General features: G+C 37.0%; 1 protein-coding gene across 6 annotated transcripts in view; it reads left to right on the plus strand.

Moving 5' to 3' along the window:
* SLC25A21 (solute carrier family 25 member 21) overlaps positions 1 to 26,946 on the plus strand; it is a 503,455-nt gene that overhangs the window by 278,789 nt on the left and 197,720 nt on the right. For all 6 annotated transcript variants that reach the window (XM_032242677.1, XM_032242681.1, XM_032242678.1 and 3 more), the window contains exon 2: positions 23,850 to 23,898. In XM_032242677.1, coding sequence (XP_032098568.1) covers positions 23,850 to 23,898 — 49 coding nt within the window. The remainder of the gene's footprint in view (positions 1 to 23,849; positions 23,899 to 26,946) is intronic.

Here is a 26,946-nt window from a genome sequence, read left to right on the forward strand (position 1 = left end):
CGGACTAATACAATGAGAGAACATTTGATTGAAAAGCAAGAAAAATCAAGAACTTCCCAAGTTATATTTTCTATACATTTTCAATTTTCCTGGTGGCTCTTTCTCCTATTAAGTTCCAGAGAAAAGTCGGGCTTGCAAAAATCTCTTGTAACCTCTGAAATTTAAAGGAAAAACCATTCGGTATTTTACAATTTTCTTACCCTTAAAAGTGACATTTTTGCTCAAGACAAAACTAGACAGCTGTTTGAGTTGCTGATTTATTTCATTTTCTCGCAGATGATATGTGAGGAAGCCATTTATTTCTCTATGTCTATTGACTTATGCATGGCCAATTTTTGAATTTGGGTCGGGATTTCCCGTTGACTATGCTTATAACTTCCCCCTCAATCACATCACCTGCCTCTTTCTTGGATCTTATAATTATGCTGTGGGTCTTGCCATTCACTATCCCTGTTAGAGAATACTCTTTCAAAGGACAAGAATTCAGTCATAGGAAAAGCAGTATTTACGAAAATATTGACAGTTTGTCCACAATTGCCTGAATGTTTATTCTAACTATTCTGTGCTTGAAGTTTGAAAGAACTTTCTAAGAACAACAACAAAAAAAAGGCAGGGGTGACACTTTCTTGTATATATTTGCAAAGCAAAGTGATTATGTTCGGCTCAGATTTAGAATCAGCTTTCAGCTGGAATACTTACATGGCCAATCTGAGAGTCAGAGGAGGGAAGCAAGGGAGCCAGCTTCAACTCTAGGGAGCACATGTTCCTAGACTCAGCTCTAGCCAGTTGTTGAATGGTGGGAGAGTGACTCAAGGAAGCCAGATATTTTAGTTTATCAAGGAACCTAGGCAACTTTTTTATGTGAAAACTCCTGATTTTTAAATTTTGACAACCAATTTCTTTTTCTGAGACAGTCTTACTCTGTCACCCAGACTGGAATGCAGTGGCACAATCTTGGCTTACCACAACCTCTACCTCCCAGGTTCAAGCGATTCTCCTGCCTCTGCCTCCCAAGTAACTGGGATTACAGGCACATGCCACCACGCCCGGCTAATTTTTTGTATTTTTAGTAAAGAAGGGATTTCACCATGTTGACCAAGCTGGTCTCCAACTCCTGACCTCAAGTAATCCACCCACCTCGGCCTCCCAAAGCAATTTATTTTAAAAGAACACTATATGAACTGAACAAAACACATTTGTGGTTCTTTTTCTGGACACAGGGTCTCAATCTTCATTGCTGAATGCTTGGGTGAGCAATGAGATGGCTCTGGAAAGAAAGATTTTGAGTTCCTTGTGCATGACATTGTATAAGCAGAAATGTTCATACAAACTGATAAAAAAATAATGGCAGCAAAGCTAGTTATAGCAAATGTTTATAAGTGATGATTTACAGTGCACTTCTATACTCTGTTTAAATTGGTTCTCAGGACAACTGTGTGAGGCCAGTAGGACCACTATTATTTTTATTCCCATTTACGGAGAAGAAAATTGAAGCTCAATGAGTCAGGTTTTTTTGTTTTGTTTTGTTTTTTGGTTTTGTTTGTTTGTTTTACCCAAGCCAGAGTACAGTGGTGCAATCATGGATCACTGTACCTCAACTACCTGGCCTCAAGCAATCCTCCTGCCTAGGCCTCTTGAGGATATGGGACTACAGGCATGAGCCTCTATGCCCAGCTAATTTCTTTGCTGATTTTTTGTAGAGATGGGGTCTTGCTCTGTTACCTAAGCTGGTCTAGAACTCCTGGCCTCAAGCAATTCTCCCACCTCAGCCTCTAAATAAGCTGGAATTACAGGTATGAGCCACTGTGCACTGCCACAATGAGTAGTTTTTTTTTTTTTTAACATTTTGGGAATATAGAAATTTTGGAGAAATCATCAGAAGTCATGGCCTCATCTGCCATAAAAATGACACTAGCACAAAACAAAATAAACTTAAAAAACAAATTCATCCCATAATTTCTAGTAGTTTATAAACACCTTCCTTTTTCCAAAATCCAACCACAGGTTAAGAATCCCTGGAATATATAAAGCTTGATACAAAACTCAAACTCAGATTTTCAGAGATCTTTTGTGTGTGTATGTGCGTGGGTTTTTATTTTTAACTATATGATGCTTCCCTCCTTAGAGAATGGCACAGTTGAGACACTAGCCACCAGAATAGAGCTATAGTCGTCTCTGAATAGTCTTCTCTGACCCTACCTGTTTAACCACTGGGATGGCTGGAGTCTGGGATGAGACTGTGACTGACAAGGACAACCTAAGTATTATAGCTACAACCTTCATCAGCATAGTCTCTGGAAAGCTTCTGAAGGTTGTCTGAGGAATCCAGTATTTCCACAAATTTGGGGAAATAATACAATGTGGATTTACTTTCTTCATTCCACATGCATAGTGTTATGTGTCATGTAAAATGAGATATGTGCCAAATTTAAATGGGTAGATGCCAAACATAAGTAACTTACACAAGGTACAGAGTTAATCGTATTTTTATGTGGAAAACTCCAATACTCAAAAGTATATCCCCTTAAAAGAATGCATAATTTTTAATGAGTCATATAAATCTCTTGTTAAAGGGATAACCTTGGAGTTCATGGGACTTGAATGTTTGTCATACACATAGAGCAGAGATGAATTGGCTATGGACATGACACTTTAGCAGAAACTTAAGCTTTAAGTGAAGATTCAAAATAAAGAACAGGATGTTTTAAAAAATAGTTTACTGTCATTTAAATTATAGAAAATCTAAATAGCCTTTTATTTTGCCTTTCTATATTCTTGGGAGTAATTTTCACTTAAATTGATTAGGTTTTAAACCAGAATTCAATATTATGAATTCAGTTTACTGCAAATGCTCTGTTATTTGTTAGATACAATTTTCCACTAATTGCTGGTTTTACAACTAAAAACAAAATTCAAAAAATATATTTTTATGGTTTTTTGAAAACAACCAAAATTCTGAAAGTGTATAGTCTAATTGATTTATGTTAGTATTAAATATGTTTTATAAATTTATATTTATTTTTAAATGCAGTTCATGTATAGAGTTTATGCTTATGAAGTTAGCTTTAAAAGTACATCTTATTCTCTGATCTATATAGATAAGCTATATAGTTTACCATAGTTCAGCTTAACTCAAAATACTGAAGGTTATCGCCTTTATTCCATATGACTATAAGAGTACTAGTCCACCTAATTGTGCCACTATTTGGAAGATTTGTCAGTCTTTACCTCATGCTTTTTCTGTTTATTTAACCTCTTCTACTCCTTTGAGTTATATAAAAAGATTGTCTCACTCAACATTTTCAAGAGAAAACGTGTCTGATATACCTTCCACTCATCAAAGATCCATTCTTAATCTTGCAAATTAATGTTTTTCTTTTCTTATCGGTCTCCCCTCTTCTCCCTCCTTCTAGTTCTACTGGTCCTTACTCCTAAGTTCTCCTCTGGGTTTTCATCTCATGACCTAACGTCTTAGATTTTTTTTTTCCGTGAGGCAATGTTTGCACACAGCTGTTCTGTAATGTATAGCATATATTGGCTTGAGAATGGAAATTTCACTTCTGTAAAGTGGTTTGGGATACACTTTTATGCAAGATGCTATGCCAAATTGAATTGTGGATTGTAACATGCAGCCAAAGTTACCTCTGTTTGCCCCTCCAGGAAGCGGTTCACAGTTTTAATAATCACAATGCCTTATTGCAATGACTTCCAGAGTTATTATGTAAACCTTTCAAGCAGAGATTATGTCTTCCCTATTTCTGCACACCTTTCCTGACATGATAAATACTTTATAAATGACAAGTTTAGGTGAGCCACGGCCTTATCCACAAATTAACATAACATCTTATGAACTAAATGTGTATTTAAAACTCAAGCCACTTCATTTCCTTTCCAAGTTTTCTAATCTCACAGGAATATAGAATAACCAAACTATAAATTAGAATTCCTAATAGGAAAAGTGTTTTTTTAGATGAAGTGCAACTAATTAATCCCAGTACCATCGTCATTGGGTTGTTAGTGGTGTGGAAAGGAGTCAGTTAATTAAGATTAAAAGTTAGATAGGGTAGGAAACAGCAAAATGTCATCTAAATATTCCAAACTCAGTCTTATCATTTTTCAAATTACAAAGAAAGAGATGTTGCACACAGGTTTAAAACTCTGACCTTCTCAATAGTCCTCCATATAGGAGTACATGTGTGCCCAAAACTCTACCAACCAGATGTCCCCATCCTCCTGGCCACAGTAATTGTCCAGGGATTCACATGTGCCTAAAGTGAGGGCAATCGAAGTGCTTCTAGGGATTTATCTTCTGGAGCAAAAAGAGTTCTGCTTGGCTCTTGCATCATAAAGATGACAGGACAGGAGTTGGAGGCTTTTAGAGGCAGTATGCTTCTCTGAAGCAGAGTGAATAAAGCAAGCAGGGACAAGCAGATGAGGGCAGGCGAGAAAGAGTCTTGGAGCCAAGCATCCCTGCCATTTCCGTCATTTCATTTATGAGCCAACAAATTCTTCTTTTGTGTTTAGGCCAGTTGGTGTTGAATTTTATCTCAAGCAACCAAAAGAGGCCTGGCAAATTATTTTTGTTGGAATTGACTACCTGGATGAATAAGAAAGCATTGTTTCTCTCACACAAATTCCTCCAGTTTTTCACTGGTAAGGTAAAACAGAAAACATGAAATATGTGTTCACCCCAGAAAACGCCATTTTAAAATACAAATATCCCTGTTTCTAGAATATTGTATTTTGATGATGAACTCTGCTTTAAATAATTTTTTTTATTTTCATTTTGTTTTATGTTAGTTTTAGTGTTGTTTTTTTTTCCAAATAGAGATAGGGTCTTGCTATGTTTGCCAAGGTGTTCTTGAGCTCCTGCTCTGAAGCAGTTCTCCTGCATTGGCCTCCCATAGTGCTGGGATTGCACGCATGAGCCATCATAGCCAACCTCAAATTTAGTTTTTAGTTGACAGATAAAATTGTATGTGTTTACTGGGTACAACATGATGTTTTGTAAATTAGTACAAATGACACAATTTGTATTAGATATATTGTAAACTGACTAAATCTAGCCAATTGACACATACGTTACTTCACGTAGTTACCATTTTTATATTAAGAACAATTTACACCCACTCTCTTGGCATTTTCAAGAATACAGCATTTTGTTAACTCTATAGTCATCATGTCGTACAACAGGTCTTTCAAAATGTATTCGTCCTATCCAAGGTCAAATGTGTATCCTTTGACTAACATCTCCCCAGCCACCACACCACCTCACAGCCACTGGCAGCCCTGGTAGCCACCATTCTACTCTCTATGAGATCAATTTTTTAGATTTGTCATATAGGTGAGATTATGCAGTATTGGTCTTTCTGTACCTGGCCTTATTTAACTAACATTATGTCTTCTAGGTCCATCCATGTTGCAAATCACAGGATTTCCTTCTTTTTATGGCTTAATAGCCTTCTTTTTATGGCTTCTTTTTATGGCTTATATCATTGTTAATATATACCACGTATTCTGTATCCATTCATCCACTGATGGGCAGTTAGGTTGATTCTACATTTTGGCATTATCAGAGCATTATATGACTCTCTCTAAGAATAAGCTGTAATAAACATTGGAGTGCAGATATCTCTTCAACATACTGATTTTATTTTTGGGGGGAGTATGTATATACCCAGTAGTAGGATTGCTGAATCAGATGATAGTTCTTTATTTGATTTTGTGAGGAACCTCCATACTATTTTTCATAATGGTTGTACTAATTTACATTCCTAGCGACAGTGTGTGAGCGTTCCCTTTTCTCCATATCCTTACCAACACGTGTTATCTTTTGTCTGACAAACTATATTTGGACACATAATGTGGTTAGCAACTTTGTGATGGCACTATTTAATTAGGGTAAACCTTAACCACTGCACCAGAGACCTAACAATATAGTGCCTTAGGGAACAAAAAGCTTATTTCTATTTCATGTAGCAGCCCTGATTGTAATATCCAGGTCAGCACAGAATCTCTGCTCTTCATGTTCACTGTGGGACACAGATTCCTGCCACTAGTTGCTCCACCATCCCCTAGACTATTTCTTTCTCATTTGTAAGGTATAACTTGAATCAGTGCCACAGAGAAGTTCCAGTTAGTGGGAAGGGGAAATCAGGTATAGAAGAGACATATTCATAGTCTTAGGCACTCTGCCTCTCCTATCCATAGGTGTAAAATTAGTCACATGGCTACACCCAAGAGCTGCTGGGAAGCACCATCTTGCTGTGACATCATGAAACATTAAAAAAAAAGAAAGGAATAGATTTTAGTGGTCCTACAGTATTGTTCCCAGGAATATATATACTCCTTTTAGTTTCTGACGTTGTGTTGCATGTTGCCTTTATATACTTTAGTGTATAAGAGGAAAATATCGATCCTTGTAGCATCAAAGGAGCACATGAAGAAATTAGAGTTATAACAGAAATATTACTCTTCACATTTTGCTCTATTTATTCAAAAATTACCTGGTAGCTAAATTTAGTCACTGAGTGAATACAGAATTTATAGCTCTCCTATGAAGTCATCAACAGATTATGAAGTATGGAAAATAGATAAATGTCAATTTACTTTTTTAAGGATTGACAATCCCCTTGGTAACATTATGTCTATTCATTTATGTTTTCAGACTTTGTAGTCACCTTGTAGAATTCCAAGGGAGATTGTCAGAGTTATAATTTTCATCCATCAAAAGATTATTTAGTGCTGACACATTTTATGTTGCTTGACAGAAAGTTATGGCCACCTTTCCTAGAAAAGATGATTAAGTCCTTTAAAATAAGTTTTTCATTAATTGCTATCTAACCTTGTCTTGGAATATGAGTATGAAATGTATCCATTTACTTTTGAGGGCTTAATACAAGTCTTTCAAGGCAGTTTTATTTTGTTTTTTAGGAAGATAACCCATCTTTGGAGGCCTATATTTGTATTATTGTTTTATTCAGTGTTTCACATTTTTTGCATTTCTTTATGGCATACACTGACTATCGGTATGTTGACTTCTTAATGTGTACATATTGTGGTCATTATAGGATATTGCTTAAATAGTTGTTAAAACATAAACTTGAATTAACCTTGGAGATCCAGTCAAAACAAAGAGAATGTCTCCTGAATCTAGTTCAGGGAATGGTGACTGTGTTGCTCCTTCACGTGGTTGCTCTTCATGTACTTGGTAATACTCAATTGTAGAATCAAACTTTTATTCATTTGGCATTTTCATTTATTTCGTGGATGTTGTGGTGTACCTTGTGCTGAACATTGGAGCTGGACGTTTGCTATTTGTGCCGTACCTTGTGCTAGACATTGGGGCTGGACACTGGATTTTTGTGGTATAGCTTGTGCTAGACATTGGGGTTACAGTGAAAAAAATCCAAGCATTAGCAGTTACTATATATGAAGAAAGTGGGACTTTGTAGTTTTCTTAGTGTTAACTTCATCTCTTACTTTCTGACTCTCTCCCTCCAGTATCCTGATTCCAGCAGAACCAACAAGCCTCTGTTCTTAACACCATGTCCTCATCCCCATCATGTCCTCAGTTCCCTCCTTGCAAGCTTAAGTTCCTTGGTCAATCATTATAATTACTCCCTAGCATGGACTTGCTTCTTTGCCCTCTGTCATTTCCTCATATTCATTTTGCAAAACCTCGACCTGGTTAAATGTCACTCTTCCTGCACCCATACAGCTGAATGTCAATAAATAAAAATGACACTTTACATGCATGACCATTGGACTCAAATGGATTCTCAGTGCTACCCAGTAATTTTATGATATTTTCCTGGACCAATACCTCCCTCCCTCATGCAGAAGACTATTTCATACCTCCCCCTGCGCTTTCCAAATCCCCTTCCTTATCCTCACTCTAGGTTGACAACCTTGCTTCCTATTATCCTGTGAAATTATAAGCAAGAAGAAAACCAGCATCCAGAACTATGCTAGAAGAACTATATATACATTAGGCTCTCAAAAAATATTTGTTGAGTGAAAACTGTCCTGGACATGAGCTTGTCCAACACCTAGAAAACAGATACAGTATATTTAATGTTGAAAAAGAATTTAATGTTGCAAAGAAGCATCCTAAGTTACTGGTTGGAATGAAGCCACAGAGGCAAATATTGTTTAGTGAGATAGTAATTTAAGAATATTAACTGAAATCAAACACTAATTTTTATTTAAGGCTGAGTGTGGTGGCTCACACCTGTAATACCAGCACTTTGGGAGGCTGAGGTGGGAGGATAGCTTGAAGAGGAGTTTGAGACCAGCCTGGGCAACATAGAGACCCTGTCTCTACAAAGAAATGTTTAAAAAATTAGCTGGGCATGGTGGTCCATGCCTATAATCCTGGCTACTTGACGAGGCTGAGGTGGGAAGATTGCTTAAACACAAGAGTTCGAGGCTACAGTAAGCTATGGTTGCACCATTGCATTCCAGCCTGGGAAACAGAGTAAGACCATATCTCTAACATCAATCTTATTAATTAATTAATTAGGATAATGTTTGCTGTCAGTACTAATATATTCAATGATATTACAACTAAATATGTATGTTATGATAGGTACAGATTTATCTGCTTCTGCATTTCTGTAATGTCTTATACTTTGTATCCAAATATTGTTCCTCAGCTGGCACTTATTTTACATGAAGTGCAATCAGTTTCATTTTGCTAGGTTTTTTATGTGGAAGTAAAGATTAGCCTAATTAATCCACACTTAGTAGAAATCTTGTGTGATTAAACTATATGGCTGCCTATAAAAGGAATCTGTAAAATGGAATCAACCTTCTCCCTTTTTCTCCCCACAAGCCAGACCATGATATAGAATATGTGTATGGAATTTACCTGGAATACTTGGCTCAGTAAGTTGGAATTCATGGAGCATGGCAAAAAGGCCAGTGTAGAATAGTGGTTTGAAAAGAATTTGTGTAGCAGTGGTTCAAAAAGAATTGTGTAGCTATGGTTCTAGGTCATCAGCAAATATAAAATTAAAAACTGACACCTAAAGACAAGTATTTTAGCAGTGTGATTAATTAAATGCAGACAGTCTTGGCTACATATTAAAGAAAGGCAATGATCAGAAGTCATTTACTCCATCAAGATGAATATGATTGCAAGAAGTAATGCTAGTTAGAGTGGGAAAAAAGCATTACAATTTCATTTTCTTTTTCTTTGGTAGTAGCAGGTGTCAGTGAGTAATGGGAAGGAAAGACCTGACTACTTGTGACCTAAAACTCTGAATTCTTCACTTAGCAAGATGATGTGTATTTGCTTGAGGCCTTCTGCCTGTTTCTGGATATCTAATGAATGACTAAAGGTTGAACAGGCTTTGCAGCAACACTTCCTCTATATTCTTGTAAGGTGCTAACATGCTAGGAGGAGCACAGAGAAAGGAAGCTATTTTCCTGTGCACACGAGTGCACACATTACATATCTCACATATTTGTACATACTATATAGACATTATAGAACTTATATAGATGTAATCTGTAAAATTTGTTCTCATTGTTTAATCTCTATGTGGTCAATGTAATAGAAACATCTGCACAATAGAGCGGCAAATCACAGTCATGTGGGGTGGCTTGGTAGGTCGTTGGCTTTTTTGAATATCACTTTCTGAGGAATTTTTTTTTTAATTCTGATGTAGGATCATAATTTTTATTATTAAATTGTGACAAATAGAGAATATAAGCTAAAGGTTAACTTTATGGCACTTTTGGACATTTGTGATTAGCAAAGTTAAAGAACTACTGGAGATTTTTAAAAACAACCCTCCGTATACTATAATTTTAAAGCTATTTGAACCTAGTAGGCTAAGCAACAGAATTTTTGGTTAGATTTGGGCGGTAGCATGCTGGTAAGTATTTAAAAATTGTCTCCCTGGAAAAAAACAAACAAACACTGTAATTTGTAGCATTTGCCAATTTTCTTAGTGTAAATACTCCCACCATGGCCAATTTGGAGCTGCTAACATGATGCCTGATGTCGCTGAATGCAAAGTGAGAAAGTGTGGCACATACCCTGGCCTGTAAGAATCAGCTTCAGCACATTTCTGGAGGGGTGAGCAAGGTGGAACACAATCTGTTCCTGACTCTTGTGTCAAATTGAGGGCTTCTTTCTAGGCAATTAAAGAAGAAAGGAAAACTAATTCTATAGAAGTTATGAGAGAGAAAGAAGAAATCCTAAGACAGAGAAAAATATATTTATCTTTCTGGTTGATAAAGAGGTAGAAAGCAAACAGAGTCCCCAGAATTGGGCAAGTCTTCTTCTTTCTTTTATTGCATTTTAGGTTTTGGGGTACATGTGAAGAACATGCAAGATTGTTGCATAGGTACACACGTGGCAAGTCTTCTGTGGAGTTGAAACAGAGGTCCTGGTACTCAATAAGCTACCCTCTTTCCCCAAGTGATAGAGCTTAAGCCCCTCCTTCAGCTGCCTTTCTGGATTTTAATGACCTTCCAATATTGAAACGCTGGTCAGCATAAACAATTTTTTCCCTTTATTTATTTATTTAGAGATGGAGTCTTGCTGTGTTGCCCAGGTTGGTGTATAATGGCATGATATCTGCTCACTGCAACATCCGCCTCCCAGGTTCAAGTGATTCTCCTGCCTCAGCTTCCCAAGTAGCTGGGATTACAGGTGTGAGCCACCACGCCTGGCTACTTTTTGTATTTTTGGTAGAGATAGGGTTTTACCATGTTGGCCAGGCTGGCCTCGAATTCCTGAGCTCAGGTGATCTGCCCATCTTGGCCTCCCAAATTTCTGGGATTATAGGTGTGAGCCACCATGCCTTGGACTTTTACTCACTTTAGATAAGTGAAATACAATACAAACTTTTTCTGAATGAATAGATATATGTAGACACATATGTGTATGTATTACATATCTCATATATTCATACATATTTATATGTAACATATATATGAATATGTAGACATTACAGAACATATATAGATATAATCTATAAAACAAGTGACCCTCTATTTCTCTCTCTTTTATTCACATTTCATTCTCTTTAAAGACATTTTATATACTCAGAAGAACTTTCCATCTGCCAACTAATCCACACCTTATTTTCCCCTGATGTTTCTCCTTACGTTGCTGATTGTGGTAAAAGCCCACGTGCAGCAGTTAGCTTCTACAAAGGACCAACGCAAATGAAAATTGGTTCACTTACCCCAGTGTATGTGGGGCTGGCTTGGAGTCTAACAAAAAGACAAGAGAATAACTTCTGTTGAGTTAAAATACCAAACGATAAATTTTGAAGACCTTATATTGAGTTGAAATTTACTTACATAAAAACTTTGTTTACAAGTGAGATTTTCATTAGTTTAATAATTTTCCATCTACCTTTGCATTCAAAGTGTGAGTTTAAAAAAAGCTCACTTATTTTAAAACTCTGCCTCAACTTTTCTTCCTCCTTTAGACATGCTCCATTTACCATGATTTCCGGACCATAATGTGAACATATGGTTTATACCTCTGAAATATATTTCCCTAAATTCTTCAGTGAGTTAGATAGTAAACTCTATGAGAATAGGGAGTATACAATGAGGAAAACTATTGTATTCCCTATAGACACATGCTAACAGCCATTGCTTAGTGTTAGTTACTTTTAAAAATATATATGCACATGGTGAACTTATGTGAAAGTATTTGCTTCAAGTTTTTCAAGGGAGGCTGTGGCTTGCTCAAATGCATAACTTTTAACAACGTCTTTCAAACCTGCCAAATCACATTGCCTATTTGGCCAATTCAGTGTATATAATGTTCATTTACTGTGCCACAAAGGTAGTGCACCTTAACTATTATTACGGGAGAGTATAATATATTTGATTTCCCTTTATGAGTCTCACATTGCTTATAATTCAGCAGGGCTACCACATTTTCTGGGCAGGCTATCAAATAGGATGTTGTAATGATTTGCTTGACTAGTAGAGCAGATGAAAATATATCAGTTCTGTCTGTAGTTGTTCTATTTTTGATTTGAAATTTGCACAGTTTGAAGCCATTTATTCCTCTGTGGTTCTCTTTAAAATATAAAAATGTTCTTTTATATTTTAAAGACTTAAACATATTACCCAAAATTAGTTAAGTAAATGGTTAAAACAGTGTGAACTTCAGAGAACATAAGAAAGGTCTTGGATTTAATTCGAAAATATCAAGGAGGTGGCTGTAGTACAATGCAAAGATTTGGCCCTGATAAAAAGAAAACATAGGTTTTACTTGTAACTGGCATCTTGGGGAATCCTGCATGCTTCAATTGTTGATCTGCACTACTTTGCAGTTTACTGAGATGTTGAGATGTTTCGTGCTTGATAAAATATTACTTACCAAAATTATTTGGACATATCGTTCCTCTATTTCACTTAGAGGATAGATACAGACTCAGTATCTATCCTCTACGTCTGTCAGTAGACTTACTTCCTCTTTTAAACAATATCATGAAGATAATAAATGCAAAGATATCTTGTGTTCATAGATTGGAAGAATTAATGTGGTTAAAATGTACAAACTACTCAAAATGATATACAGATTCAATGCACTTTCTATCAAAATTCCAGTGTAATTTCCACAGAAATAGAAAAAATAATTCTAAAGTTTGTATGGAACCATGGAAGACCCTGAATGAGCAAACATGACACTGAAGGCATTGCACTACCTGACTTCCAAATCTATTACAAAGTTATAGTGATGAAAACAGCATGATACTGGCATAAAAACAGACACATTGATCAATGGAACAGAATAGAGAAGCTGGAAATAAGCCCATACATTCATGGTCAATTGATTTTCCACAAAGGTGCCAGGAACATACAATGGATAAAGCACAGTCTCTTTAATAAACAGTATTGGGAGAACTGGATATTCACATGCAGAACAATGAAATTTTATCCTTATCTTACACCATGTACAAAAATCAACTCAAAGTGGATTAAAGACATGAAACCTGAAACCATAAAATTACTGGAAGAAAACATAGACATGACATTTGTCTAGGCAGAGATTTCTTTGATATGTCCCCAAAATCACAGGCAGCAAAAGCAAAAATAGAAAAATGGAATTGCATCAAACTAAAAAGCTCCTGGACAGCAAAGGACGTTATTAAGAGAGTGAATAGACAACCCATGGGTTGGGAGAAAATATTTGCAAACTACACCTGATAAAGGAGTAATATCCAAAATATATAAGGAACTCAAATAACTTAATAGGAAGAAAACAAATACTCCATTAAAAATGAGTAAGGGACCTGAAGAGATATGTCTCAAAAAAAGACATACAAGCGGCCAACACATATAGAAAAATGCTCGCCATCACTAATCATCAGAGAAATGCAAATTAAAACCACAGTGAGATATCACCTCATACCTGTTAGCATCACTGTTATTAAAACGATGAAAGATAAAAAGTGTTGGCAAGGTTGTGGAGAAAAGGAAACCCTCATACATTGTAGATGAAATGCATGTTAGTATAGCCATTATGGAAAACAGTATTGAGGTTCCTCAAAAACTTAAAAATGGAATTACCATATATAATCCAGCAATCCCACTTCTGGGTTTATATCCAAAGGAAATGAAATAAGTGTGTTGAAGAGATAACTGCACTCCCATGTTCATCATAGCATTATTCAAAGTAGTCAAGAAATGAAATATGAAAACAATCTAGATGTCCATCAATGGAATACTCTTTATCCCTGAAAAAGAAGGAAATCCTGTCATTTGTGACACCATGGATGAATCCAGTCAGTATTATGCTAAATGAAATAAACCAGACATGAGTAGACAAATGCTGCATGATCTTTCTTACATGTGGTACTTTAAAAAGTTGAACTTATAGAATAGAAACTAGAATGGAGGTTGCTAGAGGCTAGGAGAGAAGAGTGGATGGGGAAAGGGGAGACATTGATAAAAGGGCACAATGTTTCAGCTAGGTAGTAGAAATAAGTTTTCATGATCTATTGTACAGAATGATGACTATAATAATAAGGCATTGCATATTTCAAAGTTGCATAAAGATGAGATTTTAAATGTTCTCACTACAAAAAGTTTGTAAGTATATCAAGTGATGGATATGTTCATTAGCTTGATTCAGTCATTCCACAATGTAAACATACATCAAACATCACATCATACCCCTTAAACATGTAGAATTATTATTTGTCAATTTAACATAGAATTATTTATTTATTTTATTATACTTTAAGTTCTGGGGTACATGTGCAGATCATGAGGATTGTTACATAGGTATACAAATGCCATGGTGGTTTGCTGCATTGATCCCCCATCATCTACATTAGGTATTTCTCCTAATGTTATCCCCCCCAATCCCCCCACCCCTGCTGTCCCTCCCCTAGCCCCCTCCCCAATGGGCCCCAGTGTGTGATATTCCCCTCCTTCTGTCCATGTGTTCTCGTTGTTCAACACCCACTTATGAGTGAGAACATGCGGTGTTTGGTTTTCTGTGCTTGTGTCAGTTTGCTGAGAATAATGGTTTCCAGCTTCATTCATGTCTCTGCAAAGGACATGAACTCATCCTTTTTTATGGCTGCATAGTATTCCATGGTGTATATATGCCACATTTTCTTCATCCAGTCTATTATTGATGGTCATTTGGATTGGTTCCAGGTCTTTGCTATTGTAAACAGTGCTGCAATGAACATACGTGTGTGTCTTTATAGTAGAATGATTTATAATCCTTTGGGTATAGGATTACTGGGTCAAATGGAATTTCTATTTCTAGATACTTGAGGAATCGCCACACTGTCTTCCACAATAGTTAAACTAATTTACACTCCCACCAGTGTAGAAGCGTTCTATTTCTCCACATCCTCTCCAGCATCTGTTGTCTCCAGATTTTTTTAATGATCACCATTCTAACTGGCGTGAGATGGTATCTCAATGTGGTTTTGATTTGTATTTCTCTAATGACCAGTGATGATGAACATTTTTTCATGTTTGTTGGCCACATTAATGTCTTCTTTTGAAAAGCGTCTGTTCATATCCTTTGCCCACTTTTTGATGGGGTTGTTTGTTTTCTTCTTGTAACTAAAATAAGTTTTTAAAAAATAAGTATGATCAGTTTAAAAAATTATCATCATGGATTCTTTGGACTGGAAGAGTTCCTTTCCTGTAAACTGCATTTTTAAAACCTTATCCTCTACATACCACTGGGATGGAATTCCATAATTGTAGCAGTTTTATTTTTATATAATTCAGTTTCTCAACAAAGTTTTATTGAGCACTGCTAGGTGCCAGGCATGTTCTGGGTATATGAAGGTCTCTGCTCTCATGAAGTTTATTTCTATCAGAAGAGACAGATTTGAAATATTAACCACAATGAATAGATGAATGTTTGTGAAGTTTATTTCTCTCAGAAGAAACAGATAGGAAACAATAAACACAACAAATAGATAAATGATATAGTATGTTAGAAGTTGGTAAGCACTAGAGGGAAATGAAAAAGCAGAGCAACTTGAAGACATTTATTAGTGCTGGCTAAGGAAGGGCAGGTCTGTGTTAGAGTGGTTGGGGTTACTCATGGTCCATGTGAAGGATGTTGGCCAAGTGGAATCTGGGGGAAGAGCATTCCAGGCAGAGGGAACAGTTAGACCAAAGGCCTATTACTGAAAGCCTGGCATGGGTGGGAAACAGCAGAGAGGCCAGCATGGCTGCGGTAGAGCCAGTGGAGGGGAGAGTAGTAAGACACAGGTAAGAGGAATAATGCAGCCTGGGTGATAGGTAGCTTTCCTCTGAGTATAATGGAGAACCATTGTTGACCAGAGGAATGACATGAAATGACTTGTAATTTAAAAGGATCACTGTGGGGTGATAACAGATGAGAGGGGTCAAAGGTAGATGGAGGGAGGCCTATTAATGGGCTGCTACAGATGATCTGCTGAGAAATGATGATTACGACTTGGACCAGAGTGGGAGAAATAGAAGTTGTGAGGGATGGTAGAAATCTGGATATATTTTGAAGTAGAGTCAGAGAGATTTTCAGATAGATTCAAAGAGGATTGTCAGAGGGACAGAAGCATCCAGGATGATTGTAAGGTTGAACATGTTGTTTTGGAAGGGGATGGAGGTGTGCAGGGTCAGGAATCCAGTTTTAAACTGAATGTCTAGGCTACTAGATATCCAAGCAGAGATGTCAAACAGACAATCAAATATTTAAATCTAGACTTTGAAAGGGAAATCTGGATTAGAAATGTAAATTGGTGAATTGTTTCTGACATAATTGAAACCATGGATTGGGATGAGATCACCAAGAGAGTGAGTGTAGGTAGAGAACTTCTTCAGTGGGTTTCAGGTATTTGATGTAATTTATTCAGTGGTTATATAAAGATAAATATTCCCTCTTCTCAAAAATTTTATGTTTGTTTTGGCTACATGGGTTGTTCACAACCTAGAGATACCATTCACATAGGTGACAGTGTCTGGTGTTGAATATTGCAATGACTGCAGTGGCTGGGGAATTGGGGAGCAGTGTGGAGAGACAGAGTATCGTATGATAAATCCTATTTTTTTTTTGAGACAAGGTCTCTCATTCTGTCACCCAGACTGGAGTGCAGTGGCATGATCTCAGCTAACTGCAACCTCCACCTCCTAGGTTCAAGCAATTCTCCCACCTCAGCCTCCCAAGTAGCTGTGACTGCAGGTGCACATCACCATGCCTGACTAATTTTTGTATTTTTTGTAGAGATGGGGTTTCACCATTTTGGCCAAACTGATCTCAAACTCCTGGCCTCACATGCTCCACCTGCCTTGGCCTCCCAAAGTGCTGGGACCATAGGTGTTAGCCACCATGCCCAGCCAGATAAATGCTATTCTTGATATATGTAATGCAATGTAAAATAATTAGTGCAAGCAATGAAACTGTAGAAAAAGGAGCAGTGAATTGACTTAGTAATAATAAGGCAGAGTAAATTTAGAATACTCTGTACTCAAATAATGTATCTTAGAACAGAACAGTTTATAACATTGTGTATAGTAAAATAAAATGTACTGAAGTATCATTCAACATTGTCCTTTAATTTTGTTTATGGCTATTTTGGGTCACCAAGCTTGTCTTCTACATCCCTTCCACCTGTTGCTGAAAGGTTACTAAAGCCCATTGCAGCACTGTTGCTGGCTAAAGGCAGAGGTAGAGTGGGAAGGAAAGCACAGGAATGACATCAGCATTCTACATTTCCGTACCTAAGAGTTCCATTAGGGATTGGCAGGGATGAGGTATGTTCCATAGTCAGTCAGTCCACCTATGTAGTTATGCACTCACTATTGTCTCTTTTCTGCGGCCCAGGTTGTAAAGGAATGGGGAAAAAAGAAGGGGTGGGGGTTGAAGATAAGATCTTCTGCTTTATGTTGTAAGCATTTTAAATCTCTGGAATGAAAAAGAACAACCCATCTTTTCTGGGAAGTGATACTTTTGATGTGGTTTTCCGCTCCTAGCTCTTAGGAAAAATGATATTGTTGAGTTATGACATAATCTATCAGTGGTCGTAGGCAAAGCTGGTGAAAATTTTAAGAACCACTTCCTCATGTGTACACACACACACACACACACACACACTGACATTTTAAATGGTCTTTACTTGCCAGAAATCAAGCTTGTGACTTAGGGCAAGTAATCTCAAATGTAAAGAATACCCAGGCCACAGATGATAAAACATTTTAATTTAAAATTTTTAAATAATTATCTGTATTTTCTGTCATTAGTTTTTATCAGAACTATAACATAGTTCCTCGAAGAAGGAAGACAATTGGGATAAACATAAACAGTTATGTAAGACTAGAATTGATGCAGAATGTAAAAACATTTCACACCATCAAAACAACACTAAATTACTAGGCCTGAACCATATTTTTATGCATATTTCTATTTTCTGCTCAGTACCTTCCCTTTACACCTAAGGCCTTTCTCAGTGTGTCACTCCTGTGCTGAGCTTTGAAATCCTTTAGCCTTTCAGGCAGCCTTGTCGCAGCATCAGGCTGTGTTCTCTAGCACCTAGCACATTACCCTGCATGTACACAGCTCTCGACAATCATTTGTCAATCTATTAGGTGCTGATTGATTAATTGTTTTCTAACATCAACATAGCAGGATATGTGATTAACAATATTGTACTTCTGTATTCAGGTAATTACTGTGCTTTATTTAGTATTTTATGAATGTTTCTCTGTCCTTATCTGCTTATTTATATAAGGCTCATACTAATGAATTAAATGCAGAATAAGTACCTGCCAGTTCAGTTTATCTTGAGAATTCGCTGACATAATGGCATCGGCAGCAACCCTAATCAGTATTAGTTTATTTATTCACCAAATGCTTATTGAGCATACTGAGTGCCAGCCATTGTGCAAAGTGGTGGGGATACAAACATGAAGAGGGCAGATGGAGTCTCTGTCCTCATGGAGCTTCTAGATAAGAAAAGAAACCGTAGTGGTGTCACATAATAATACAAGCTCAGGGAGCTCCTGTATCAGAACTAGGTTCGCATATATAGTAGAAAATCCAAATTGCAATAGTTTAAGGAAAATAGAGATTTTTCTCCAACATGAATGCCTGGAGGTAGACAACCCAGAACTCCACTGTGTCTATCTTGTTGCTGTGCTGTGTGTGGCCTCTATGCCCAAAGTCACCTTGTTGTCCAACATGGCAGCCTATGTCCATATTCTATCAGAAAGAAGGGAGAAAGAGAAGAACAGGCTCCCTCTCTTTAAAAAACTTCCCAGATATTGCTCAAACCCCTTTCCCTTATATCCCTTTGTCTAGAACTTAGTTGCATGGTGATGCCGAGCAGCAAAAGAAGCTGGGAAATGCAATATTTATTCCTGGTGGCCAGGAAGAAGAGGGGATGCCTACTAAAAGGATAACTAACCATCTCTGCCCCAGGATTTCTGGGAAGAGGGTTGCCTAAATTGAGATCTGAAGGTTAGTAGGATTCTCAGAAGTTATGTACATGTGTCCTTATAGTAGAAAAACATTCCTGAGGAAAGGAAATGTTCTAGGAATTGAACACTGAGGAGAAACTGTTCTCTCACCAATCATGATTAATCATTGTGTGACGATGTTTGCACTTTTTTTTTTTTAAGGGAAAGAATGCGGTGCAGGTTATTTCAGAGGAAGGTGGGGGTGATGTTAATGATCAGTGCAGTTTTGTGGTTGAACAGGCAGCCAGGAGATCTTCTCAGAAAAGGTGAAGTCTCAGAAAAGATGGCAGGGAGATGTTATTCTTTTCCTAGCAATATTGGCTCAGGTGAAAGCATGTACTCGAGCCAGTTCAAAGAACAGAGCATTTAGGGGCCATCCTAAGGTACAAGCTAAGGGGATAACCCATACGTTTTTGTGCCCCTGGTAGGGTCACATTACCAGTTGCATTCAAATCTTAGAGATATAGTCATGTTCACTAACATGGCACAAATCTGCACACAATATGTTAAATTCACAATATCAGTCTTCTTTGGGGCTTTCCTAATTTTTGTAATGTTCAGCCTTATAAAATCAGTATTTTGTCTAGTTTAAACAAATCTAATAGTAATTCTTGTTTGCTTGTTATTGTGATAAACCAGCAGTTGCCTCAAATAAAAATAACATATGGAACATTTTTAACTTTCTGAAATATAGTATGTTATTTGAGAAAATGTATGTTTTTATGTTTTTCTAATTATTTTCATACTGTCATTTGGTTATGTTTTGGTTCTGCTTTTTATTCCCAAAATGAATGGAAGATACAAATAGTCCAGCCCATTTAAAATTAAGCATGATTTGAAGACATTTTGTCTCTAAAATGACTTTTTCTGGTTTTAATATGAAACACCAAATTTAAAGCTAAAATCAGCTAGAGAGTCTAAGAAAAGCACTGATCTAAATTTATAATTATTTAGGTTCTTACACATTTTTTTTTGTATTACCGCTCAAATAGTATGAAATCATAACATTTTTCCCCAGAGAAAGTGGTTCTATGGTTGGTGGTTGGCAATACAATTTTTATATCATGCATGAGTAGGGGAGACTGAACCATTTAATTCATCTGTGGCTGGTGAGTTTAATAAATGCCAGGCTGGTGAAAGCAACACTTCTAAGTCTTATTTGTCTTGAGATCAGTGTGTCTTAAATTGGCAATTAGGATGGATTACTAAATGGAAGCTGATATTGCAGAGTCATCTTCTTTTCTATATTAGACTTTGAATTTTATGAGAAAAGAGAAATAATTAAAATTTGTGCTCACTAACTTTTTAGTTTGTGACTTCAAGCTAGGTTATAGAATTGCCAATAAGCACATGGTACCATTCAGTTTCTTGAGGTCACTTCTGGCCTGTATAATGTGATTAATCTGATTCTATTTATATGGTTATCTTCATAAATAATAATCAGAGTCTCACAGTCTGTAGCTGTCTGTGGAGGACAGCAAGCATCCATTCCCACTCTGAGTGAATTCATATTTAACTCTGAACCCTGATCAAAGTCAAAACCTCCGTAAAATTTCTAACATTTCTGTTCTGTGTGCCTGTAGCATAAAAGTCCTTGACTTTTATTGCTAATGTAAATTCTACAAATGACTTGTTTTGATTAAAAATAACAGTGAATAAATAATCACACAGAGATCCTGGATCAAACATGTTGTATTTGATCATTTAAGTCCCATCTTCCTTTTGACCAGGTCACAGTTTTGCAGGTAGTTTCATAGATGACTGTTGACTCTCAGATTTACAGGTGCATAGGACACCAAGACATCTATACTATGATGAGAGACGATGCTTTTACTGGTAAACCGGTTGCTGATGGTGAGAGGACTGGGACATCAGTGCTCCTGTGCTTGCATGTGATTAGCTGTGATTGGGAGCACTGGGGGGAATTGAAGGGAGCAGATGATTAGATCATGGGAGAACACGTGAGCAGAAGTCCATACCACTCCTCCGCTTACAACTCTTCAAAATGTCTTCAATAAACATGGAGCACATTGGTAATAAGAAAAAACAACCAAAAGTTATTTTAAAAAGAAAATCCTTCACTGGCTCCTCGTGGCCTATGGGATAAAGTGGAAGTGCCTAAACGTGAACTTGAGCCTCACCTGTATACTTCCCGACTCATCTTTAGCCATGCCCAGCCTTCAACCCTAGGCTGCCGTAATGCTCAAGTGCTTCTTGCCTCTTTTCTTCTTTTCTCTGTGCAATGTCTTTCCTCCATGCCTCATGCTCATGCTGTCCTCTCTCTGCCTTCAATCCCTTTCCCACCCCTCACCTGATCCCATGCTAGGGCAGGGGCCTCTCTCCAATGTGCTCTCATAAACTCTGAGCATCGCACCTCCTCTTATCTACTATTATTTGTTCCTATGTGTCTATTTGTTCCCCTCACTAGACTCTATCATCAATACCAGACACATAGAGGGCAACCAGTACAAGTTTGACGAATTAATAACTAAGTGTTTTGGTGCATAGTAGGGTATAGAAAATAACTTTAAGTGATCACAAAAGTATAGTCATTTGATCTATTATCTGTTTACTACCAGAAATGTGCATTAGCACATAGGAAACTGAAACAATTTTGCCAATAGGTAAGCAGATTTATATAAATGTGGTCTGATTCTCCAAGTCTTGCTGTAAGCTTTAACAAGTTGTTGGTATCGTGGGCTCTTTTGGTAAACTTTTTGAGAGATGTACCAACCAGTGCTATTTGGTATGTGTTTTTTGCTTTTACTCTAATGTCAAGTCAGGGGGAGAAGCTTTGTGTACTTGCTTTGGTAAACTGATTCTGAGTGTCTCATTTCCTCATGTGCACGAGATGCACAGAAGTGCACTTAATGGATGTCTGCTGCAGTGTGAGGTAAGGATGCTATTCTTAAAGTCTGAGCTTCCAGAGTAAATTTTTTAAATAGGATTAGAGTTTCATAGCTAATATAAGAATATATATATATATATATATATATATATGAGTCAGATTCAAAAACAGCAACAAACATAGAATATTAGACCTCAAAGTTATTCTAGACCATTTAATCTTTTGCTTTACAGATAAGGAACTAATGTCATCATGGGTGAATGATGATTCCCTGAAGGCATCAGCGCAAAAATTCTGGTCACTTGATTCTTATTTTGGGGTAAATGTGAATTCTCAAGCAAGGAGAAGTATATAGAGACCTTACAGTTTGCCAGGAAGATTTCTGCTCATGCTACCTTGGGTAACAAGCCTTATTAATAAAGCCAAAACAGTACCCAAAGGCTTTGCTGTTGTGTCCAGCAATCCTGTGGCCTCTGCTCCCCTGAGCCTGTCTCCTCCCGTCTCTAGGCAATGAGACTCCAATTGGGTCCCTGACTTGGGAAGCCTTTGGCACAAACATCCATATTGGATCTTATTTGTTGTAGCCAAAGTAAGACAGTTTTGGTCAGTACATAGAACTTTGCAACCTAGAGCAGGCATATGCAGGGAAAACCTCCTAAGGCTTCTGCAGAAGCAAAGTGGGCTTTCAGATAGGTACAGGCCCTTTGAGCTTTCTGGACCTCACCAGTATGGAGAAGGAAAGACATTTGTATGGATAAATATGGGATGGGGAAGACAAACTACATCACAGTTAAATTCAAATTGGGTTCGTTTATAAATGGAGGTAAATGCTCTGCCTGTAAGAAACTACTCACAAATACTGTTGTGTGGCCTTTGGGCAAATCAGTTGAACACTATCAACATCATTTTTCTTATCTTAAAGGAAAGATGATAATGATACTTACCTTGTCCGCTTGTGCATATCGGTGACCATATATGTTAAATGACCATCCATATGTAGATAACTATTACTATTATTACCTCTATAATAGTAAGATAATATAATAATACTATAATATAGTAGTCATAATGACGACTACTATAATTATTTTTACAACTACTGGTACCTAACACTACTTGTACTACTCCTATTGTTACATACCAATAGTTTGTATTATAATTAAGTAGTCTTCTCTGCTCAGACTATAGGAGAGAGTTCTACAATTTATTTGCAAGAAGCTATAGTTCTTTTACTGTGTAATGGTTAAGATCAGGGCTTTGTGGAAATTAACACTACTTCCTAGAGGTAACATCTTAGACAAGTTATTTAACTTGTGTGCCTCAATGATCTCATTTGTAAAATGGGGATAATACATTCTATCACACAAAGTTCTTATGAAGATTAAATGAGGTAATCTAAGTACTGCTTAGAACAGTGCCTAGCACACAATGATCTAGCAAGAAATATTCTCTATTAAGCTATTAATGTATTGATATGTATTTCTTTATTATGATCTAGCAAGAAATATTCTCTATTAAGCTATTAATGTATTGATATGTATTGCTTTATTATAACCACCTTGGGAGGGAAGAGACATCATTATCTTTGTTTCATGGATATTGAAACTCAGGTTTCTGATTTGCTGTGTTTACTAACATAGCAAAGCTGGGAGAGATTCAAAGAGCCTCCTGCCCTTTCTTCCTTCTTTTCTTTCCTCCCCTCCTTCCACATATCCTTATTATTGGGCTGGAATGGGAAGCCATAATGTCCTTCCAGTTGATTGGAATTAGCACATCTGATTCTTTTTTAAATTTCCTTTTCCCTCCTGCCCCACATCCCTGCCAGAGCACTTGTAAGAAAGTACTCGCTCACATATCTTGTTCCCATTGAAGTAAAATCATATTATGCTTCTGTTTTTTGCCATTAGTCTATTACTATTAGCTGTCATATCCAAAGTCCCAAGTTCTTTATCTGAACCCTCATACTTGAGAAATTGACAGGGTCAAGGAAATAAGAACCACTGTTTACATAAGTGTTTATTGGACTTTCTTTATCATCTTTCAGGTCTTGTAGAAATTTGCCTGATGCACCCCCTCGACGTGGTAAAAACCAGGTAAGGTTCTGCATGAACAAGTTTTATTGACTTTGGCTAATATCCAAATTAAGATCTGCCAGAGCACTAAATGCTAGGACTTGTCCCAGGCCAGTAGCTTCTCTCTATAATGGCAGTTATATTTGCTTCTAAAGAAAGTAGTATTTGAAAGATAAAAAGTGAACAGTGAAAAGCATTTCTGGATGGAGGTCATCTGAAGTATGTAATATTTTACTGCCTTTGCATGACAACCATAAGGTATGATTTGTAGCTATACTGGCAAATGAGGTAAATTTATCAAAATGATGTAAAAACTAAACTTTATCCAGTGAATTATGACAGCACATTTTCATTTGGCATTGTATAACAAATCTCTATTTAATCGTCAGCATTTTGGTATGAGACTTCAAAATTTCAAGTAAGCTTTTTACATAGTGCTTAAAGAATTTATTCCCATCACTATTTGCCAATCCAAAAGGCCATATTTTCAGGAAACTGCAGGGGCATAATATGGTCAATACAAGCCAGGGCAATGTATTAAATGTATTTACCAAGAGGCAAAAAAATAATAATAATAAAAATAACACAACTTTGTAGGGTATAATACGATCCAGAGAATTTTTAAAAAGTTAAACCTGTGGCTGAATTACTGAACTTTCTATTTTTTCAAATTGGAAGCTCTTGGAGTCTAGTGAAAGTTTTCACTTATTTGCATTGTATGAAACCCAAGAGCACCATGCCTAGGTTGGAGCCTAACAGCCAACAATGCTATGCAACAATGGTGGTTAAAGAAACCATTCCTGCCTCAATTAGGAAATATTTGATGATTCAGAGTGGGCATTGGATGGACGTGTTACTTATTAGGCAGTAGAATCTTAGGCTGGTTGCTGCAAGCAAGAGAAGGTGACTGTGGCGTACAAAAATAATATTACATTTCTAAGAGAGGTAGAGAAGATGGGAATTTGGCTTTTGTCTTAGCTGGAGCTACTGTAACAAAATATTATAGACTGGATGGCTTAAACAACAGACATTCATGTTTTACAGTTTTGGAGGCTAGGAATTCCAGGATTAAGGTCTTGGCTGATTCAGTTCTTAGTTAGGGCCTCGTCCTAACTGTAGAGGGCCTCCTTCTTACTGTATCCTTACATGGCAGACAGAGGAAGCTGTATTGTCACTTTTTCTTCTTATAAAGTCATTAATCCCATCATGAGGGCAACACCCTCATCACCTCATTTAAACCTAATCATCTTCCAAAGACCTCACCTCCAAATACCATCACACTGTGGGTAAGCGCTTCAACATACGAATTTTGGAGGGATACAAACATTCAGTTTGTAACAGCCTCAAATCACTAAACTCAAAGAGAAAGAAGAAAACCAGGGGGCCTGGCACAGTGGCTCATGCCTATAATCCCAGCACTTTGGGAGGCTGAGGCAGGTTGATCACCTGAGGTCAGAAGTTTGAGACCAGCCTGGCCAACATGGTGAAACTCCCTCTCTACTAAAAGTACAAAAATTAGCCAGGCATGGTGGCACACCCCTGTAATCCCTGCTACTTGGGAGGCTGAGGCAGGAGAATCACCTGAACTTGGAGGTGGAGGTTACAGTGAGCTGAGATCACACCACTGCACTTCAGCTTGGGCAACAGAGTGAGACTCCTTCTTAAAAAAAAAAAAAGAATCATATTACGATATGTGCACCTCTGGGCCATCTTTATTACAAAGTTCAGAAACAGCAAAACTCCCTGGAATTTCCTTCTTAGATTTCATGTTAACCTTTTTTGAGAAGCCAGAATATTGTTGCTAATCTCACTGATAAAATAATCTTTTTCATTTAAGGGTAGTTTTCTAAATTAGTAAACTGTTCCAATGAACACAGAGGATAAATAAGAATGATTTAATCAAGACATGTTATTAGAATTATGGTCACTCATCACTCAATATTTTATTCATCCATTCAACAGATGTGTATTGAGCAACTAGTGTGTGTGGGTTTCACGATAGCTCTGCCCTCAGGGAGCTCACAGTCTGATTAGCTAATTGGGATCTCATCACAGTGAAGATTTAAAAACTGTATCATTTTTTGTACTGGAATTGAATTGAAAATTTCTTGAAATGAATATAAGTTATTGGGGCTTTATATCTTCCTTGTTACATAAATATTTTCATTAAAATGCCATTCATTCATTAGAATTAGTCACATGACTTTGTCTAACTTCAGCAGGGAGGAAGATAATAATCCTTCCAGGTTCTTTGAATGAGAGAGGAATTGGATACTGGGTGATATTTGACCTGCATAATGAAAAGTCTATTGAATAAAGACTCACAATCATGGAATAAATTGAAAGCCACAAATATGGGCAGCTGACATTGCAACAGAAGTAGAATATGCAAGATTGATAGGACTTATCACCCAGGCAGTAACAGAGAGGTGACATCAAATGGGCAGGAGCAGACTCACCTGTGGGAACCTCTTCACCATCATATTATACAGGAGATGACTATGTTTCTAAATAGAAATAAAGTCATACCCAGGTAATGGTATTGATCATTTATAGAGTTTAAAAAATCCACTTGAAAGAAGAGTTAAGAACCTGTTGTTATTCATTCAGCAAGAAAAAGATTAGGCACAAATGAAACCCAAAAGGAAGACTAGACTCCAAAAAGTAGACACATTTCTTTTGCCATACTCCAGCACATGAGACATTGTGGAAATTGAGCCATATCCATATTTGGATTAATTCAGGGTACTACTCCTTAAGTAATAAAATCCAATTAAAAAAAAAACTGTGCAGTAAGATTTGGCTTCATGTATCCCAGGCCCCACTTTGACAATGCCTGCCAGAACTTAGAATCCAGTACTCTCAGAATATTGTGTCATTTAAAAAGTGACCTGCTAAAATCACCAATGCTAAGTGGTTTCGTGTATTATGTCTTACCATTTATGGTTTATGTTATTCATTTTCTTATTTATCAGAACAGTAAGTACATGTAAATTGCATCAAATTCAAATAATACTCCATGCATTGTGTCAATTAAGACAGGTGAGGTTGTGTGGCTGTAAACTCAAC

This window comes from Sapajus apella, unplaced genomic scaffold (genome assembly GCF_009761245.1).
Source record: "Sapajus apella isolate SASKATOON/1434 unplaced genomic scaffold, GSC_monkey_1.0 scaffold50, whole genome shotgun sequence".
Taxonomy (NCBI): domain Eukaryota; kingdom Metazoa; phylum Chordata; class Mammalia; order Primates; family Cebidae; genus Sapajus; species Sapajus apella.